General features: G+C 38.3%; 1 protein-coding gene across 3 annotated transcripts in view; it reads left to right on the top strand.

The window, feature by feature from the left end:
• The window catches only part of MED1 (mediator complex subunit 1), a 31,337-nt gene extending 15,953 nt beyond the window's left edge, over positions 1 to 15,384 (top strand). For all 3 annotated transcript variants that reach the window (XM_025164079.2, XM_025164080.2, XM_007424212.4), the window contains exons 11-17: positions 811 to 922; positions 1,225 to 1,349; positions 2,403 to 2,527; positions 5,184 to 5,385; positions 7,805 to 7,900; positions 8,009 to 8,114; positions 9,590 to 15,384. In XM_025164079.2, the coding sequence (XP_025019847.2) occupies positions 811 to 922; positions 1,225 to 1,349; positions 2,403 to 2,527; positions 5,184 to 5,385; positions 7,805 to 7,900; positions 8,009 to 8,114; positions 9,590 to 12,854 (4,031 nt within the window). In that variant the 3' untranslated portion in view covers positions 12,855 to 15,384. The remainder of the gene's footprint in view (positions 1 to 810; positions 923 to 1,224; positions 1,350 to 2,402; positions 2,528 to 5,183; positions 5,386 to 7,804; positions 7,901 to 8,008; positions 8,115 to 9,589) is intronic.
• The last annotated feature ends 7,020 nt before the right edge of the window (positions 15,385 to 22,404 follow it).

Below are 22,404 nucleotides of genomic sequence, written 5' to 3'. Positions count from 1 at the left end.
CACCTCTATTGCTGATTCCATCATAGATACTGCACTTTTGAGCTAGAGAAGCTGAGTAAAAGGATGTGTATGCTTTAAGGTACAGGGGGAAACCATTCTGTGGCTGAAGGCTGTTTCTTAGGCTCTGAAAGTAGGAAGGGATGTGTCAGTGACACCCCTTCCTATCTTCAGAGCCCAATAAATACCTTTAAATAGTATCAGTGACACAGTAAGATCCCTGGAAGGGACACAGCTGGAATGTTTGGTTTTTAAATAAATTTTTGGGCTGTGGGGGCAGGGTTGGAGAATCTCATATAGCCTTATGGGTTTCCCAACCATGCTTTAAAGCTTTGAGAATGAATATGTAAGTGGCAAGCGAAGAGGAAGGAGGAGAAGAGGGGGAGGACCCCTCTTCCTCCTCAGGAAGGTCTGGATAGATGATAAAAATGCCAAATCCAGTCTAAACAACTAGCTGACTATGCAACCAACAACAATATATTAAATTTATATGCTGTCCAGCTCCCAGTAAAAGAAATGCATCAACGAACTGAGATAAAAAGAAGTTGCATTCCCAATTTTTGGGGGAACATAGGACTTAGGTTTGTCTGCAGTATGAAATGGGCAAGTCTTACTTCTATAGTGCAGCCTTTGGGAAGATAAGAGTCATTGCTTACCCAAGAATGCCATCCATTACCAGAAGACAATCTTCACACATCTCTTTTCTGTATAATGGTGAATAATGTTGATCACAAGTTATTGCAGTTTCTAGCATTGCACTTGTTGCTCTACAGCTGTTTGAAAAAAATTACTTTTTTTCTCCTTTCCTTTCAGTTCCTCGTTACCTGGGTATGAATGTATGTGTTACAATTGAGGGAACCTTGACTATGAACAAGCTTCCAATTGCCCCTCTGATTATGGGGACTCACCCTGTTGATAACAAAGGGTAAGAAAAAGGCATTACTTAATGCTTATTAATACAGTATGGTAACAATAAAGGTTTAAATTAGTTCCAAAGGACAAGGGCAACTCTAGTCCCTTTTTGCACATGCACCCCATTCTGTTCTTTTTAATAAATAAAATAGATGAGTTAAGCCTCTGATAGGCTTAATGTATTTATTTTATGAAGCCAAAAGTCCAGAGGGGCTAAAAAAATTCCTCTCACCGTCCCCAGACATGAAATCATCTCCCTTGTAGCCCTCAGCCACTAAAAAAAAGTTTGTCTATTATCAAATTCTTTTCTTTCAGGACACCCTCCTTCTCCTCAGTTACCAGTGCCAATAGTGTTGATTTGCCAGCTTGCTTCTTCTTGAAGTTTCCAAAACCTGTTCCTGTTTCTCAGGCTTTCATTCAGAAACTTCAGAACTGCACCGGTTGGTCATAACTTTTAATAAATTGTTGCAAGAATTTTGTTGGCATCAATGAGATTTTTTCAGTGGTATCATCTGTCATTAGAGGGTAGCAAAATGTGTTTTTTTAACACATCCTTATTCTCTTTCACAGCCAAGACTGTATATTTTCCATGTACCTGCAGAAGCTGTCCTAATTTCTGCTGCTAAAATTCTCTTTTTAGGCAAAGTAAATGTCATATTGTTAGGCGAACAAATATTTATTGTTATAGATAATCATGGAAATATATCATAGTCTGGAAAAGGGTAGCATCTCAGAGTAAGGTTAAGCAGAGTTTTGTGGTAATAAAGCAATATAATTGTCATATTTTTCTCCATTCCCCTCTCTCATTTTCCCCTGCTATTGCAAGTCACCTAAAGCTACTTTCTATACCTTTTTTCCTGGTTTTTTCTTCCTCCTATTTGGGCAAAGCAAAACTTCTAAATATTTGGAGATCTTAATTTTTTTAGCCAAGCAGACGATGTATGTAGAAACATGTAATTTACCTAAAATTGGGGAGAATGGAATACAGGTTTTTACAGTACATAGCTTGAATTATTCGCAGCTCTTTTAGATTACCTTTAGTTCTGCAAGTACTCACTCAACCACACATCCAAATCAGAGATATTTTGCTAAAATATTTAGTGTATTGGAGATGGGCAAGGAACAAGCTGAGTGGGAAAAGATGCAGGTTTTCTAGGCCACTTAATATAATAAACCTATTGATGATTACGCCTCCTTATATCCCAAGTGTAGTACTCTCTCTGTGGACCGTGTTAATTTTCATGTTGGCTTTATTATGTAATTAATATTATAATCCTTGACATCCAGTTGCCAAATGGGAATATGTTTGTGTATTAAACATTCATGGTGTCTGGGAACATAATTATGGCAATTCCATAGTGCAGTGAGTTTTCCCCCCTTGGAGAAATTGCAGAATTGCACTAAACAATACAATATTCCCTCAACTGCAGTGTAATAACAGCTGTTCTTCAGTTAAATCTCTAGGGCTGATAATAATATCTTTCTATTTCTAGGTATCCCATTGTTTGACACTCCTCCAACATATGTCCCATTATATGAGCTCATCACACAGTTTGAGCTATCCAAAGAGGAGGAAGAGGACCCTCATCCATTGCACCATAATATGCGTTTCTATGCTGTAAGTTATCAAGTGAGAGATTAATGTACAGTCAGAACTAGGAAAGTCATAGGCATACAGTCATCTAAACACCAGGAAATATTGATACATAGTGATATAAGTATAGATGTGTTTCATGTTGTAATGCCTTTAACTTTGAACTGAGAACTTTGTTACTATTTAACTGGGAAGTCCTGAACTGACCGAGATTCAAGTATAGGTAGTCCTTGGGTTACAACTCTAATTGGGACTGGATTTCCATCGCTAAGCAAAGCAGTCATTAGGCAAAACATCAGGTGACCACGCTGTTTAGCAATGGCAGTCCTGGCAGTCCAGGTTGCGGCTATTAGGCCAGGACCTCGTGCTTCTCCTGCCCTGTGTGAACTGCCTCCACTTCAACTCCCCCCACACTCTTATCTCCCCCATCTCTGCCCTTTTGGCCACCCTTCACAGCATGCATGGGGGGCGGCAATGGAATACAGTGGCCTCTTCATCTTGGCCATGCTGCGTAGGGCAACCAAAAGGGCAGAGATATGGGGGGAGATAGGCTGGTGGGGGGAAATGAAACACAGGCAGTTCACAAAGGGCAAGAGAACATGACCACAGGAGGCTGTAACAGTCATAAATGTCGACCAGTCACCAAGCACCCAAATTTTGATCACATGACTGCAGGGATGTTGCAATGGCCGCAACTTTGAGGACCTGTAGTAAGTCCATGTTTTCAGTGCCATCATCTTTTTGAACAGTCACTGAACGAATGGACATAACCCAAGGACTACCTGTAAGCTGATTTTTTCTCCTACCTTCTCTCTTTCTCTTTTTCCTTTTACTTTCAGCATTGTGCGATTAATCTTATCCTAAATATGCCTGTTTGGAATAAGCTCCATAGAGCTCAGTAGGATTTCTTCTCATAGACATGTATGGAGCTGCATTGCTAATTACTCTATCTTATGGTCCATTTTACTTTGGTTCCTCTTTACATCCAGAGAAACAAATAGAAACACCCAGGAATTAAGTGTAACAGCAATATCTCCCCTATTTTGGTGGTTTAGAGTAAACCTAGAAAATCCTTTTTTAGGTAATAGTTGGGGTTGGGTCTTTTTTTTTTTTTTTTAAATCTACACAGTTTTCTATTACTGTATACCTGAGAAGTATCTAGAGAGTTTTATAAACACTACCCTTTTTGAATGGTTGTTTCAGTTTCATACTGTTACAAACTTTACCAATTAAGTTTTCTGCCCCAGGAAACAAGGTACCTCTGTAACCAATTGCTACAGTTTAGAAATCTTGTTCAGCACTTCAGCAATACCAGGAGAATAATCTTTATGCTATCCAAACTGGAGTAGTTACAGGAAAATGGAAGTGGATTAGGACATTTTTTACTCTCTCATCACTGTCTCATTGACATAATGAAGATAACCAAACCTGGAAAAATTTCCTGTAGCACCTACCCTGTACGGGACTTGATTTTTTTTCATGCTCAAGTCATGCATTTTTATAGTGCGTTGCTATAAATTTGTAGGGGCTTCAACAGACCACTCTTTCTGTTTTCTGTGCCCTTTATTCTAGCTTCCCCTTTTTCTCACTTCTGTCAACAGCTATCTTAATACTCTATATATCTTGAAAGCTCATAACTCTTAGACAACTTTCAAGATTAAAAAAAATACGTTTGGCTCTTGATTTATAATGTGACTACTTCTGCTTACCTAGTTGCACCTGTACAGAAACTATTAGCTTATCTTTTAATAACCCTTTTTTCTTGCCAGATAATAAGTAGTCTGCAATCTAAATTAGAATAATAAGCCCATTTATAATTTTTTCATGTCAGATTCTGTTAGGACATTATTTGGTCCTAATGGAAATGAATGGGCAATTCCTGCTTGACATGGACAAATCTGCAGAAAAGGTTTTTTCTTAACTCTTTTGGATTTGAAGCATTATGTATTAATTTCTTCCTAGAACAGTCAGTTAAAATTTAACATGTTATAGGTATTAATTTTATTTTAAAATGTCTATAAAATATAATAAAGCAGAATGTTATCTCTATAGAAGAATATAAACCATGCGTAACCATTGTAATGGAACCTAAACAAAGGGGGCAAGTGTAGATCAAGGCAGTCTTCTCCAGCATATCTGCAGATAGATTATAATTTTTGTAAATAATCTCCAATGATTGGTGATGATTGCTGGGTTTGATAGGAGTTGTAATCTGCAGATTGAGAAAGGATGTTTTCAGCATTAGCTTTTGGTCCCATATTATTTAATGAACAAATACATTTGTTACTATATTTATACATTCCAGGATTAGGTAGTTCACCACTGGAATATACCTCCTTTACCCCATTAAACATGCACAGTGATCAGATATTGTAAGAGGTGTAGGCTAAATATCTGAAAGGTTCCAGCATGATTAGTTTGGTACATTTTCTTTGTCAGATGCTTTGAAATTTGGGGAAGGGTAAAATATAAATATTTTTTAAAGTGTAACTTTCCCCTGGAGAAAATCTATCTATGTGGTCACTAGGAGTCGAAAACAACTTGATGGCACATAATCAATCAATCAATCAACTTTCCCCTTGGAAGGTGATTCAGTTCACCTACAAACCATCTTCTGGGTACTCTTGCCTTTGTAATATTCCCCTATGCTTTATATGCGTTTGTTTGTTTCTAACACTAGGCCCTGCCAGGACAACAGCATTGCTATTTCCTCAATAAAGATGCCCCATTGCCAGATGGACGAAGCCTTCAGGGAACACTGCTTAACAAGATTGCTTTCCACCATCCTAGTCGAGTGCCTCTCATTCTCAGTATGATCAGGCATCAGGTGGCCTACAATACGCTGATAGGCAGTTGTGTCAAGCGAACCATTTTAAAAGAAGGTGAGTGCTATGCACTTAAAAAGAAAGCACCCAAAGAACTTTTGAAAGATACCTTAGTTGCCGGCATTTTCAACTTGAGAATAGAAGGTGAAAAATAGATATATATAAATACACTGATATTTAAACATAATTTTTTTTTGTTTAAAAAGCCATTTTAAAAAAAATCATGCATGCTTATTTTACAGATAATATTGCTCCAGAAACATAGAAGATGCAAGTATGTTGTACTTATGCATCTGTCATTCTACTAGTCGACATGTATTTCTAATGAACTTTTTGTGACACTGCTATCACATCCTGTTATGGCTAAGAGTATTTACATGCTATTATGCACCCTTCCTCTCAAGAATTATAGTAGGCTGTATGTCTATCTGAAAGATAAAAAAGTTCCAATACTGCATTTATGGACTTTGTTTATTGATTTGATTTGATTCGATTTGATTTGATTTGGCACCGCCCAACTCTGGAGACTCTGAACTGAACAAAGTACAGGATTAATACAAGCAGGCATAAACTGGATTCATATATGGTACTATTTTTTCCAGAGGAAATCCAAAATAGCTTTTGTAGCATAAAAGGAACTTGGATAAAATTAGGACAGTAGTGACATGGTCCCTTCAAGTATTTCAGAGAGTAGTTAGCAAGAATTTGAACTATGATTTAGGCATGTTAAATTGAAAACTAATTCTATCTGAAACTTAACATATCAGTGTTCTTCCAACATAGTTTGGAAATGCTATGTCTTTGCTGCAGGGAGAAAATGTGTACAGAATATGTTAGCTACTTTGAGCAGGTATTAAAAGAAGGAAATGAAATCAATTTATAGTTAGGAGAGTTTGTTGTGTTTTCTCCAAGGAATCCAGATTGGCAGGTTTAGGATTTTTTCACGACAGTGTCACAGCAAATCTGTGAGGTAGGTTAAGCTACAAATGGGCAACATGCAGCCCTCTGGATATTTTTAGATTGCAACTCATGTTAGTCTCACCGTTGACCTTCCTGATTTTGGCTAATGTATAAATGAGAGTTACATGTAAGACCAAATAGCAGGAAAAAAAGAACAGTTTCAGTGGTCCTATAGACATCCCTTTCATTCTCAAATAGATTTGACTTCAGAATTTTTTTAACAAATAACCTTGTCTTTTCAGCATCAGGAATGGTTCTCCTGTCAAGATTAAGCAAATCTTTCATTTTCATTTGCATAATTTTACCTTTGAATTGCTTCTAAGAGCAACTGAATCCAGTAGGAATAGACAGATTAAAAAGTAATAAAATGTCTAAAAAATGGCAATGAAAGAAAATTGTACTTTATAGACACATACAGATATTATTTAGGCAGCTAAGTATAACAGTGAACTGAGCACAGATTTGTTCTGTGCAGGGACCAAGGCAATCTACAAGTAGTCCTCGCTTAACGACCACAATAGGGACCAGAAAGTTCATTGTTAAGTGGGGCGGTCGTTAAGCGAGGCATCACATGACTGCACCCAATTTTTGTAGTGGTCATTAAGTGAATCACTGAGGTCATTAAGTGAATCACATGGTTCCCCATTGATTTTGCTTGCCGGAAGCTGGCTGGGAAGGTTGCAAATGGCGATCACATGACCCAGGGATGCTGCAACCGTCATAAGTGTGAGGTGGTTGCCAAGTGCCCAGATCACAATCACATGACCACAGGGGCACTGTGACAGACGTAAGTGTGAGGACAGTTGTAAGTAGCTTTAGCTCCGTCGTAACTTTGAACAGTCACTAAACGAATGGTCATTAAGCAAGGACTACCTGTATCAAAAGGGGAGATAGTAGATTCCTGTGTCCCCTAGCAAATGTGCAAACCTCTAAGGAACAGACCATTTTTGAAAAAAATTAGCTTTTAATTCTAAAAATACATGCTCAGAAATAAGTTAGGATAAATGAGACTGACTAAATCACTAAAGTAACCTTAGCTATGTTTTGTCTATGAGAGAAAAATTCATAGTAGCATTAACCAAAATAATATTAAAGGGTGCACAGCTTTTCAGTTTTCCAGAATTCAAGCAAAATGTTACCCAAGAAAAAAACAGTTAAAGAGCTGTAGCATTACTAATGGTTCTGTTGTTCTCTAGCACCAATTCTATTTGGGAAGATCTTTCATTGAATCAAATTCAAAAGCCCCTTCGTTCTCTTTCATTTATGAATCAGATCCAAATTATTTAGCTCTCAATATACTAAAGTTTTCTTATAGAGACAATAGAATACCTGACCTTGCCCTCAAATCCAATTTTTTCCATGTCATAATTAAGTTGCAAATAATAGCATGACTTTTTCTTATGTCCCTGACTTCTGCTGTAAAGTGAACATTTTTTTCCTGAACTTCAAAGACTTATTGATACCCATACTTTAGCAGGTTTTTTTGCTACATTACTAAGTTCTGTCCTTTTTTCAGATTCCCCTGGCATCCTGCAGTTTGAAGTCTGCCCTCTGTCTGACTCCTGCTTCAGTGTGTCTTTTCAGCACCCTGTTAATGACTCCTTAGTTTGTGGTGAGTTATAGGAGGGGAGGAAGCTTGGGACAAGATGTATGTATAAACTGACATAGGACAAATGGACCTATTTTCAACTACATTCTGCTTGTGAATCCTGTCTTTCAGTGGTAATGGATGTGCAAGATTCTACCCATGTGAACTGCAAATTGTACAAAGGGCTTTCTGATGCACTCATCTGCACAGATGATTTCATTGCAAAAGTTGTTCAAAGGTATGTCTGCTTAAACAAAAGAAAACTGATGACTTGAGACTGTAGTAAAATATAAAAGTGATTGTTCAGAGATACACTCAAATAACTCACCATAAATCTTTTTTTATATATGCTCATACTTGATTTCCTACTTCATACACTGCTATTTCTTGGCTGCTACTACAAAAGTAAAAAAGGCTCCAAGAGTGCAGCACTAGACTTCTGAATTTACTTTGCCTAATTTTTTCAAAGCTACACAACAAGATTGGCTGGATTCATTTACTATATTAAGCTATAATGTAGTTTGTTTTGTTATGGCTTCACATAGTTTGTAAACCCAGGCAATGTGGCTTGCAAGCAGTGGTTTATGGCTTAGCATATGTATGAATTAGGCCACTAGCTTGTTCAGCATATGATAGCTTAACATGACTGTGAGCCTAACCAAGTATCAATACTTCCATGTAGAAGAAAATGTGTATAACCCATGCATTTCTAATGAATGCATTTTATGCTGCTTTCCTTGCTTTTGGCTGTTGTTGCCCATAATCTATTCAATAATAAAAAAAAGTTCATTCTTCATTGGTGTGGTGGTGTAATATATAAATTTATGCATACTTTCAGCTAAAATGCACTTGTAGGTAGTACACCATCCATACATGAAAAACAATGTATAACTTCTTTGCCTCCAAAGAGTGCTGAGATCTGAATATCCATATTTTCTTCTTTACTCAGGGGTGGCCAACTTATTTTAGCTGAGGGCTACATGTTAATTGTATGTTTGTTTAATTGCCTCTGCGAACCAAGAGTTGTAGCAATGATGCTTTGAAATTCCCAGTGGGGACGAGGCTGGAAGTTTTCACCTTTCTTTAAAAACAGAAATAATATGGAGGGTTAAAGCCCCTATTTTCAGATGCTTATTTTTTGTTAAACAAACAAATTGCAATACAGCACAGTCTAGGAGGACACAAGTAACCACTGATTGCTCTGACCTGCACTCTAACTTGAGAGCAGTTCCTCAATTTAACATAATCTAAAATAATTGTGGCATATTTTATAAACCTATTGGGCCATACTTACTTGAACAATTATATTACTTTAACAATTCAATATATTTTGTTTTGTTTGTTGATTGAGAAAAGGGGAATCAGGCACTCTCAACTATTCCAAAAATAGTTGGAAGGAATGGGAAAGATTATTAGAGAAAAGCCTCCATCTGTACTTCCTAGGATGCCACTGTCCTGACTTGAAAATAATGCTTAGTTGGTCTTCATTTATTCATTCAAAACAGTTACGTATTGCCTTTTATTATTCTAACGAAGGAAAAGTTAAGGGTATATACTACCATTCATTAAGTATCTGTACTAAATTATGTTCAGTTAAATAAAAAGAAAGACCTATCATTGTTCACATCTTTTGTGATGAGCAGCTTTGCTTTTCCAAGGAAAATCATTAAATAGTGGCACTAAATCAGCTTTTTGCAACATTGTATCTTGTAGGTGCATGTCAATTCCTGTGACTATGAGAGCCATAAGGAGAAAGGCAGAGACAATCCAAGCAGACACACCAGCTTTGTCCCTCATCGCTGAGACAGTGGAAGACATGGTGAAGAAGAACCTGCCTCCTGCCAGCAGTCCAGGATATGGCATGACTACTGGCAACAACCCAATGAGTGGCACCACCACCCCAACCAGTACTTTCCCTGGTGGCCCCATCTCCACTTTATTCAGTATGAGCATGGGCATCAAAGAACGACATGATTCAGTGGGACACGGGGAGGACTTCAGTAAAGTGTCTCAGAACCCCATTCTTACAAGTTTGCTGCAAATCACAGGCAATGTAGGCTCTACCATTGGCTCTAGTCCCACTCCTCCACACCACACACCTCCCCCTGTGTCATCTCCTGCAAGCAACACCAAGAACCATCCAATGCTTATGAATCTTTTGAAGGACAATCCTGCTCAAGATTTCTCAACTCTTTATGGAAGCAGTCCACTTGAGAGGCAGAACTCCTCTTCTGGCTCTCCAAGGATGGAAATGGGACCAGGGGGCAACAAGCAAAAGAAGAAAAAATCACGTGTCTTAGTGGATAAACCAAAGCATCAAACTGAAGATGACTTTCAGAGAGAGCTGTTTTCCATGGATGTTGATTCCCAGAACCCTATATTTGATGTCAATATGACCACTGACACTTTAGATACTCCTCATATTACTCCAGCACCCAGTCAGTGCAGCACCCCCCCGACAACCTATCCACAATCTATACCTCATGCCCAACCCAGTATTCAGAGAATGGTTCGGCTTTCCAGTTCAGACAGCATTGGTGCCGATGTCACAGATATTCTTTCTGACATAGCAGAGGAAGCATCCAAACTGCCGAATACCAGTGAAGATTGTCCTCCTATTGGGACACCAGTAAGGGACTCATCCAGTTCAGGGCATTCCCAAAGTGCCCTTTTTGATCCAGATGTTTTTCAGTCAAACAACAGTGAAAATCCATATACTGATCCAGCCGACCTGATTGCTGATGCTACTGTAAGCCCAAACAGTGACTCTTCAAATCAGTTTTTCCCAGATGGAGTTGACTTCAACCCTGATCTCCTGAACAGCCAGAGCCAAAGCGGTTTTGGAGAAGAGTATTTTGATGATAGCAGCCAGAGTGGAGACGCTGATGACTTCAAGGGCTTTGCACCACAAACGATAAGTACTCTGGGTGTGCAAGTACTGGGGGGAGATGGAGGGGAGAGTAAGTTCAAGGCAAGCAGCCAAGCGGACACAGTCGACTTTAGTATTATCACTGCTGCCAGCAAGGCTCTGGGAGCCTCTGATGTATTGGAGCATCATAGTGGAAGCCAGAGCCCCTTACTGAGTATGGGAGAATTGGGGAAAGAGAAATCACAGAAGCGGGTCAAAGAGGGTAATGGATCTGGGAGTTCTTTAACGGGCCCTGGGCTGGATGGCAAGGGTGGAAAACGCAGTCGCACCCCATCCAGTGATGGAAAGAGTAAAGAAAAGGTCCAGAAGCGGAGGAAGGTGGAGCCAGAAGGCAAATCTCCTTCTCATAGTACATCCACCAGGCCTTTCACCCCACCAGCAAGCACAGGTGGCTCAAAATCTCCTGGAAGTTCAGGCAGGTCTCAGACACCCCCTGGGGTAGCTACTCCTCCCATCCCTAAAATCACCATCCAGATTCCCAAGGGAACAGTGACTGTTGGCAAACCTTCCCATGGGCAGTACACAAGCAGTGGCTCAGTCTCTTCTTTGAGCAGCAAAAGTCATCACAGTCATTCCTCCTCCTCTTCTTCGTCCTCTTCATCGTCGTCATCCTCTTCGTCTTCCTCATCGACGTCAGGCAAAATAAAGAGCAGCAAGTCGGATGGGTCTTCGGGGTCCAAGATGAGCGGCAGCCTCTACTCAGGCCAAGGCAGCTCTGGTTCAGGTCAGTCCAAAAGCTCCACCCAATCAGTGGGCAAGCCTGGGTCCTCCCCCATCACAAAACACGGCCTCAGCAGCGGCTCTGGAGGTACCAAGATCAAACCTCAAGGGAAGCCTTCATCGCTTATGAACCCTTCCATGAGTAAACCAAACATTTCTCCTTCTCATTCTAGACCCTCGGGCGGTTCTGACAAGCTGGCCTCTCCGATGAAACCTGTTCCAGGTACTCCCCCGTCATCTAAAGCAAAGTCCCCTATTAGTTCCGGTTCTGGAGGTTCACACATGTCTGGGATGGGATCAAGTTCAAGCATGAAATCATCTTCAGGGATGGGATCTTCCAGTTCCATGTCCCAGAAGCCGCCGCCTCCTTCAAATTCTTCAATGGGATCTTCATCTTCCTTTTCATCTGGCAGTTCTTCCATGACTTCATCTCAGAATCAGCACGGGAGTTCCAAAGGCAAGTCTCCAAGCCGAAACAAAAAGCCGTCTCTGACTGCTGTCATTGACAAACTCAAGCATGGAGTTGTCACCAGCGGTCCCACAGGGGAAGACTCAGTGGATGGACAGATGGTCCAGAATTCCAGTTCATCAGGTCACACCATGTCCTCCAAGCACAACCTGTCAGGAAATGAATTGCAGGGGAAACGAGAAAGAAGTGACAAGGAGAAATCCAAAGTTTCTGTTTCAGGAGGCTCCTCTGAGTCTTCCAAGAAAGCATCTGACTCAAAGAATGTTGGAAGCACTGGAGTGGCCAAAATCATCATCAGTAAACATGATGGCGGTTCTCCTAGTATTAAAGCCAAAGTTACTTTGCAAAAACCTGGGGAAGGAAGTGGGGATGGCTTAAGGCCTCAGATGTCATCTTCCAAAAATTATGGATCACCCCTGATAAGTGGATCTACTCCAAAGCATGACCGTTGTTCTCCTAGCCACAGTAAGTCACCTGCATATACCCCCCAAAACATTGACAGTGAGAGTGAATCTGGATCATCTATAGCAGAAAAATCCTATCAGAATAGCCCCAGCTCTGATGATGGAGTTAGACCTCTTCCAGAATATAGCTCGGAAAAGCATAAGAAGCACAAAAAGGAAAAGAAGAAAGTGAAAGATAAAGATCGTGACAGGGATCGTGACAAAGAGAGAGACAAAAAGAAATCTCACAGCATTAAGCCAGAAAACTGGTCTAAATCCCCCATCTCTTCAGAACAGTCCCTGTCTATGACAAGCAGTGCCATCCTTACATCAGATAGACCATCTAGGCCCAGCCCTGATTTCTTGATTGGGGAGGAAGATGATGATCTCATGGATGTTGCCCTGATAAGGAATTGAGAATATTTGTAAGTTGTGTGTGTGTGTGGAATGTTTATGTTTTTTTAAAAAAAAAAATTAAAATTGTGAGCACGGGTTCAAGTAAATCAAACCTGATTTGGACAGCTAATGAACTCTGTGTGTATATGTGTGTTTAATAGATACAGATACACACACACACACACACACATATTGGAAGCCTGTCTACTAAGTGTCTCTGCCACACACAAAAAAACCAAAAAACCACACATCAAATTGTTTGGTTATAAGCTTGTCACTTGTTCACAGAATTGCATTCCTTAGAATTGAAACTTAGGCAGAGGATAAACATATTACCTATTTTAGTAGAAATAGATCTTTATTGCACCACTTTTATATTTCTATTTGGTGCTTAATTTTAACTTTTTTTTCTGGCATTTAGGGCTTGGTTGGATTTTATTATTCATATTCGGGAGAGCTTTTCATTAACAGATTATTGGCAGCAATTCAGTGCCTGATATTTCTCCAGTTCTTTTAGGTGCTGATGCATTTCCTGTTAAGAAAGAAAACAATCTGATAAAAATTTTGTGTTGAACAGATAGCACCATTTTTGGCACTCATCCAAAGGGTGAAGTATTTTGATATAGATGTGTTATACCTGTAAGGTAATTTGACTTAATCTTTGTGTTATAAAACTGAATTTTTAAAGAGTACCTGTGAAACTTCTGTTGGCTTTCATGCCTGTTTTCTGTGTAATAGTTACACAGTAAAGACTAACACATGATGAGAAACAGAAAGGGACAGTTTTAGAAACTCTTGAATACAGAATTTAAACATCTCTGGTCTTTTAATTTTGTATGTATATAAAAAATCACAAAGGAGGACATTCTAATAGTAAGTATCGTATCCTTTTGCCTCAGTGGGTATATTTTCTTAACATTATGGACAGAGATAGGAACAGAGTCCTCTTTGATATTTAGAGCCACTCTAGAAATGTAATATTCTTGGTCATATGGGAGGAGTCAACAGTACAGTATTTTAAAGTGTTGTTTTAGCTCCCAAAAAGTTTGGCCACCTCACAGACTCCTTTCATGTTACTGGAACAACATTGAAAGCAGCTAGAACTGAGGAGAAGCACCCTCATTTACACTGTTATATTTTGTCATAAGCAGTGAACCAAGACTCCATGGACTTCCCACACACATATGGATCTTTATTTTACAACCAGTGCTCCCTTGTCTTCTATATGTTAACACTGACATTTGCCCAGTATTTCAGAAAATTGTGCAGCCCATTATCACATAGTGCTCTATGTATGTATCTGGATTAGGCATCAGCAGTATATGGCTATCTCTGTACTGACAGATTTAACTGTGGCCTTAAGACCATGCATTCTAAATAAACTGATTTTTCCAAGGTATTATCTGGTTGGTCTACCCATCCTTGGATTCTTTGTATTAATGAAATATAAGGCAGCTTTCACCCAACCCAGTGCCCTGCAAGATACAAATACTTACATTTCCAGCCAGGTATTTAAGAAATCTGGTAGTTGTAACCCCAACACTTCTGGCAGGTGCCAGCATGGATAAAACCGCTTATAAGATACACCATAGAGACAACACCAACTGTATTTTCTTTGAATTGCATTCTTGCTTTCTTGTTTTTCACATTTAGAGCAAGTTACATTATTGTGTCCCTGCAGGAGGTTGATTGAGAATTGCACACAAGGCCTATGAAACATTAAGACATTTTTAACTGATATTCCTTATATAGCACCATATTATAGAAGTGCAATTCTTTACTGGTCAGGTTGTCATCTGTTCAGTTTCTATAGTATTCTTTTTAACTGAGAAAGCAAGGTTCTGAGTAACAGCACGTATGATTCTCAAAATGGAAGCTTCACTGTTTCAGGCCTTGTGAAAAGCTTACTATAATTCCAGATGCAGCATCTTATGTAGAGGAGAGAGATTCTCTTTCATTTGCAAGGAACTGTTGAAAATATATGCAGAGTATAATATAAGCAAACATAATACAGTTGGTTCTTTAAATATTACAGTGCCTGTGTTGGAGTCTAAAGAGATACTGGCTCTAGAACCATGATTTTACAAATTGGCATTAAAATCAGTAACTGCTATCAGAGTCCTATATTCCCCATATATATTGAGTTGCCCAGACATGTGGGACAGAATAGGATACCTTGTCTTTTTTCTTTTGTATATGTTAGATTGAGCCAATGTGTTCACTCTAAAGCTTGCTGTCATATTAATAAACAGAATAATTTTTAAAAGTATGTTTACTTGTTCACAATATTTTACATCCTTCAGTATTGTCAAACCAAGCATTAGAAGATAGGAAAGCTACATCTTTAAATCTCAGGTGCAGCTGCTTACAGATTGGTTTTTTCTTTTTCATGTAAATATGACCTTTACTTTCACTCTATGAACAATTTGTGTAAAGACTGCTTCCAGTGACAGATGGGGCAAGGAGTATACTGTAATACATTTTAGCTTCTTGGAAAGTATTTTAAACTATATGTTGGTTTTTACATACAAATAAATTTATTTGGTAGAAATATTTGCCTCATTTTGATTATTGCATTTTTTAAAAATGTCAGTTTCTGATTATCAAGTGCCACTTTGGAAAGAGTCTGTTGAAATCTTGACTTAACTATAATGTTTAAAATTAACCGGAAGGTGTGAATAATTATAGATTTTTCATAGTCTCCATCAATATTGTTATATTGGAAAACAAATTATCCATCTGTAGCTCCCAATCAGTAAACACCATTTTTATTTTATTTTATTTATATTTCAAGGAAGCGACTCTGGGCGGTTTACAATAAAAACAGCAAATAAATATTAGTTAAAATAGAATAAAAATAGTATAAAAATCCAATAAAACCAAATACATACATAAATAATTACAAATGCTGCTTGCCTTGATTATTTTGGGGCTCATGACAGTAACATGGGATTTAATGCAGTGAGAACCATTTCTCCATGCTTTTTTGTTCCTTCATCTTCACCCTTTAGTTCCTGAAGACTTCATTATTAGTTGAAATAGATGGCATATGGACTCTAGTATACACCCAACAAACAGCAGGAACAAGTGCTCGTTACTTTTATTTGTGATGCAAAATTACTAGAGAGCCATGAGAATGACACTAATACAGGACAGGTTCCTTGAAAGGCAGCTTGCCAACAACTACCTAACCTCCTTGGCTCATGGGACAATAATACGGCTCAGCAGCCTTGATAAGTACATGAGCTAAATGCATAATCTAGCGCTGTCCTCTACAATTGTGGAGTCCCTTGTAATATTTGAAGCAGGAAGATAGAAACTTTGAGGATGGAAAGCCTTGCTGAATGTGATTGTCTGCCTCCAGCCAAGCTTCACACTTTCTACAGTCCTCTAAAATGAGTCAGGAGGACTGTTACAAAAAGCAAGCACTATTCTGCTTTGCAATTTGAGTGCTGGTGCTGGGTATTTTTTTTAAAGGGCATAAGATGTGTGGCATTCATTCTGCTACGAAGCTAAAACAAAATTCAACTAATACAGAATGGGAGGTCTTTAACAGGCAACTCACTGAACAAGCTGAGGTAAGAATATGAAGTGCATCAGGAGAGGTAAGATTTATTCCCCCCAAATTATTATCTAAGAACCTTAGCAGAGGTCAAAGGGAAGAATGTACCTGAGAGAGAGAGCCCATCAGGGTCTGTAGCTTTTAAGGCCACCTCTTGGAGAATATGCAAAGAATTGGCTTTCTGTTAACAGCTCCATATTCTCTTTCTATTCCAGTTTGTCTTTAAAGATCTTTGTTTCATTCAGTAAAAGGACTTCAGTCTACCAATAATACCACTGGGTATCCTCTTACTATTATTCTGGCTAGCAAATCCAAGATTATTCAGGACTTAATATCTCAGATTACATACTGGGAAACAACAGCAGGGCAGTGGCTTCATAAGCCAAGCTTTCCCTTCTAGCTAGCTGTATCTCAACACTTTGAGGCTCATGCTTATATAGACCTGCCTGAACAAAGCTATAATGTAAGGAAGATAATCTACCCTTACTGATAATGGCAGGTTCATCAAACAGTAAGCAAGATGCATTAAGTTTGCTTGGTATTGACTAATTTTCACACTGTAGTAAAATATGTTTTCTTACACATTTTCTCACTTGCTTATCTTACTATACCTATAGTTGTTCCACAAATGGGTGGTTTCTTGAAGGCCTATAAAAAGTGGTGAAGATAGATAAGCATATTTGTTAATATTTAAGAATATTTTTCTTTAATCACGAGTGATTAATTAATTATGTGCCGAGTCATTGTCGACTCTTAGTGACCACATAGATTTTTCTCCATGATAATCAGGAGTAGATGACATTAACAAAAAGACTAGAGACTTCTGATGGAAAGGCAGTCCGACAGTAAATAAGGAGTATTCAGGTCAGGGAAAACGACTGAGGCTATGTTTAAAGAAAGTATTAGTTGAGAAAGCTGTAATAAGGGATTTTTTTTTTCAAAATCAAAACTACTGTATATGTAAACTGCACCAAAATACTTTTCTAGTATCTTTTAGGATGAATTATGAAATGTTCCTGAGTCATGTCAATTTAAATCCCCTTCATGGTTAATTTGCCCTGCCATTACTAGTCATTGTAAACCATGCTCTCTAGAGCAGCAACTTTGCTGAATGCAGGACAAATTGGAAGATAAAAGACACTTTTCCACTTTCCTCTAAAAATTTAGTACCTCAGCCAGAGAAGAAAAATGTTGGGTGATGAGTAAGGATGTGGGAAGTACAGGATAATTTTATCCTTTGTTTCCAGTTCTACAGCCCCCCTCCCCTTTGGTGTATTAAATCAAAAACAGAACTATTGGCTCAGGTAAAACTAGTGGGAGAATCTTAAATCATCACCAAACTTGCTCAGGATTATTTCTCATATTCACTTAAGTGTTGCTGTTTTTTAATCAATAGATTAAATGAGCTCATAGGATTAGTTCTTTATGTTGATCTTATCAATCTGTTTCGCTACTGCTTTTCACTCCATCTCCCCCCCTTTTTTTTTTCTTTGAGTTACGTGCTGTCCTAAACCATAGATTAAATACCTACATCACTGTAACTTACTTGGAGTGACAACTCTGTTCAACCTCATTTTAATCTCTTGCAATATAAAAAAGGGCAATAAACACTATTAGAAGCTGGTACCATAGGTTTGGTTTGGTTTTAACAGTAAGTGCACGTGTTGATTCCCTTACCACTATAATCACTTATGTCCTATTCAAGTCTACTAAGAAACAATCCCACTAAATTCAGTGGAGTTACTCTTAGATAGGAATGTGGTTTTTTGTTTTGTTTTTTGTGCTTTTGAGTCAGTTTTTACTCCTGGCAACTGCCTGGACTAGACTGCAGTTTTCTTGGCAAGGTTTTTCAGAAGTGGTTTCCCCTTGCCTCCTTCCTAGGGCTGAGAGAGACGGACTGGCCCAAGGTCACCCAGCTGTCTTTGTGTCTAAGGCAGGACTAAAACTCATGGTCTCCCGGTTTCTAGCCTGATGCCTTCACCACTACACCAAACTGGCTCTAGAGAGGAGTGTCTTTTAAGAACAATCTGAGGGTCTTTATTAGGGTAGATTTTTTGTAGTTTTAAAAATACATGATGTAATTATTTTCTACTAATCATTGTGTTCAGTCAATTGCAGGGTATAATGCCTATTTACATTGTACACCCAGAAAAAGAATGTAATGGGGAGGGCATAAGAGAAAAGCCTTGGATTGTGGATTTAATGGATGTCACTGTACTTAAAGGGTATAGGAATCTTGTCAGATGTTAATTACTAAAACATTAGGACTGTTTTCCTTTTTGAGGAGAGATGTCAGTTGGTTTTCCAGACATACAGTAGTTGATGTGCTACATCTTGGCCCCTTTTTTATAATAACCTCTCCCCATCACCTGATTTATGTTAAACAGTTATAATTTGCTGATGCTTTTGAAATAGATCTTACATGATTCAATGTTGGAGAAAAGTATCTCAGATCTTTTTGAGACTAGAAATGGTATAACTGATGATCCTATTAATGGGAGGCATTCTATCATAGCCTAGAGACATAGGTGGAAACTATGGATTGTAATAGCCATGTCTTCAATAATCCCACAACCACTAAATATTTGTATTTGGTATACAGTGAGAGAATAATGCTGGGGTGGGGTGGGGAATACTCTCTGAGATGTTAAAGGTGTCTGTCTTTCTGTCTGTTGTCCTTTTCTTCCAAGTCAAAGGCATTAGTTAAGCTAACTACCCTGCATAAGATTCAGGATTTGATTCTTAAAACTAGATTTGTCAGGGCTTAAGCTTGCTTAAGAAGCCCAACTCTTATTAATCACAGATTGGAGTGTAGGCAGAATCTTATGCATGCTTGGAGGTCACATTTAAAAAAAAAAAGTTTCCTCAAGGATGCTGGAGTAGCTGAAGAATAAGAACTGTAAGTCAACACTAAATTTATTTGTATTAATCAGAGTTCATAAAATAGAATCAGAATAGAAGTTTTGTATAAAATTATATTTGGTAAACACAATTTTGTTCCAGTAATCATAAACAGCTGTTAGCTATAAATTTATTTGAGAATAAGAAGAAGAAATGTTATTCAGTCAATGACCAGCATATAATACAGTACAATAAAACAGGCAAATGTAAATAAAATGTTACTGAAATCTATCAAACTAAGCTGAATGACTAGCCCTATAGTTCTATAAAAGCTTATTAACCAATAAAAATAAACAGCATCTAAAACCTATTAAGACTAAATTATGAGACTAAACCTATAAAGCATGAATTTTGAATTCACATTAAAAAGCTTGCATTTAATACTGGACAGTCACTGGAATTCTTTCCTAATGACTTCTATTGTTCTTGCAATAAACTTATCAGAAACCTGCTCTCTTGAATCCCTTTCAGTTCTAGTATCAGCCAGGTAAGTCCTACATGAAACCACTGTTAATTCATGGAGCACATATCACTGTGTGAAATGAACTATTATAATCATGGAGCTAGCCATTTGTGGTGTCCTGTCCAAAATTTTATCTGAGGCATAGATCCTTACTATTCAACACAATTTTTGGGTGGGATCCACATGAAATCACCATTGAATTGTCTGCATGTAATCATAATTATTTATATGACAATTTTTGGTACCGTTGTGACTCTAGAACATAGATCAGACGCAAATTAATACTTGTTCTGATAAAATCAAAAGCAAACAGCCTGAAGCCTGTAGCGATAACAAGGGATAGGTGGCAACCATTCCTCTCATGCCAACATGGAAGCCTGGAGCGCATTATATGGTGTGGCAGAAGTAGCTTTATTATATATGAAAATTATTGGATGTTTTTATATACCAAATATACTTGTGTATAAGCCCATCTGCAGATAAGCCGACCCTTGAAATGTTTATGTTTTGCTTTTCATAATTGGTTTATCCATGGTTGGTGCATTTTTCATGGTATTTTGGTTAAAAATTTGAGAGTCTGCTTAGCCTTGGATGGACTTATAAGTGAGTAGATATGGGATATACTGTCAGCCTTGTGAAGTAGTCCAGACAGAAAGCATGCCCAGATGAACTAATTCTACTTTATTGTAAGGTTACATTAACAGAATCTTGCAAGTCTGAAAGTACATTTCTCCCCCATTGCCTTTACAGCCCAAGAAACTAGGGAGGGTCCTTCTGAGACATATGCCACATTTACATTCCTCCTGTGGGCTAAGCTGCCTCTTATCTGACTGTTCCCCTGGCTGTGGCTCTTCCCCCTGTCTACCAAGGTCATTCCCACATACCATTATATATACAGGTACTTTAAAAAGTGTTACCGAATATACTCGCAAATAAGCTCATCCACGGATAAGCCAAACCCAATTTCCTGGTTTATTTGGCACCTAAAATTCTCAGCTTATCCACAAGTATATACGGTATATTGGATTTCTGCTCAATTACTCTAATAAAGATTTGAGATGAAAAAGGCTCAAGAATTGAACCTTTGTTTCATTATAAGTAGGGCTTTTATTTTATACTTGGCAGTCACTAGAGTCCCTTCTTAGCAGCTTTCCTCATCTTTGCAGTAAACTTCCTTATCAAAGACTTGTGCGCCTGAATCACTATCTGCTCAGCTTGGGCCTGTACTTCATACAGCCATCATGGTACAAAATCATGGCTCCATCACATGGATTATGAGAAAGCATCACACCTGAAGGATAAACACTAATATATGATCAGGTTTATGAAACATGCTTACCTTTTGCTTTTTTTATATACCTTGTATGAACCAAAATGCAATTGTTTATAATGGCTTATGGTTTTAAACACAGTATGTTAACCCTGCAATGTTGCTTTATCTCACTTTGAAACAGCTTATACAAACCCAGTAGCTCCATTCCACTATCTGCTGAAAAAAATTTAATTCTTTTGTCTTGTCCATTCATAACAGCTTTCCATGTATTTATTTGTTTATGCAACTTCTATGTGATCTCAGTTACACTCAAGACTAAAAAGTTCACAAGTCTAACAACAGTACACTTAATCAATACAATAACAACAATACAGTACAATAATAGGTCTTGTTTAACATTCATTTATGGTGCCATATCTCTCTCAGACATCTAGTCCCTGAACATGTTATGGAATTATTAGATTTTAACAAGCCTTTAGAAGATCATGAGGGAAGGGGTCATTCTTGCTGCAGGGGGCAAGCTTTCACACCCTCTCCTGCCAGACATCCCCCAAAGTGGAGATTCTCAAGAACTTTCTGTACTCAGTGTCAAAAAAGATAGTCAAACGTTTGACAGTTGATTAGATTTCAATAAGATCCTCACAGAAACTTCTTTAACTACTTTATTGAAAGGGAAAAGACAGTTAATGCAACATACATCTGGATGACACTTTTAGGATTCCATTTATCTCTGAGTTTGCTAGGGCAGAGCATTTTTCATTTTCTTGGTAACCACTCTTCGATAAACAGGAGATGGAGCTCTTTTCTAGATTAGGGAGGAATCCCTTGATATTCTGAACCCGTGGTGTTTTCAACAACTCTCTCCTTTTTCCCAGGCTCAGAGAAGACCATTACACAGATTCTATTCAGAACAGGTGGTCTCAAAGGTATCCAAGTCCCAAACCACCTAGGGCTTTATAGATAACAATTGGATGTTATTACCTATGTAATAGATGACAGTGTAGGACAATTACCTGTATAATAGGTAATTATATAGGACATTAACCTATATAATGGAGGTTGTAAGATTCCTTCAAGGACTTGCTTTGTATTGCAGCACATGGCATGAGAGATTATGGGAAGTGGGGGGGGGGGGGAGAGTCAGTTGAATGCTAATTTCAGAAAATGAAACTCAGTCCAGCTGCTGAGAGAAGTGGGAAAAAGTGTTTCAAAGAGACTCTGCCTTAATTAACTCACTATAACGGAGGCTGGGAAATTCCTATTACAGTTTGCAAGATTCTGAATTTACCCTAGACCAGCCTTTCTCAACCTTTTGACCCTGGAGGAATCCTTGAAATATTTTTCAGGCCTCCGGGAACCCCTGCACATTCAG

This window comes from Python bivittatus, unplaced genomic scaffold, assembly GCF_059951505.1.
Source record: "Python bivittatus isolate LINGU-HERP-01145 unplaced genomic scaffold, Pbiv_v1 ctg000410_np1212, whole genome shotgun sequence".
NCBI classification, from domain to species: domain Eukaryota; kingdom Metazoa; phylum Chordata; class Lepidosauria; order Squamata; family Pythonidae; genus Python; species Python bivittatus.
Note: the sequence above shows the minus strand (reverse complement) of the source record. Positions and strands in the feature narration are given on the sequence as shown.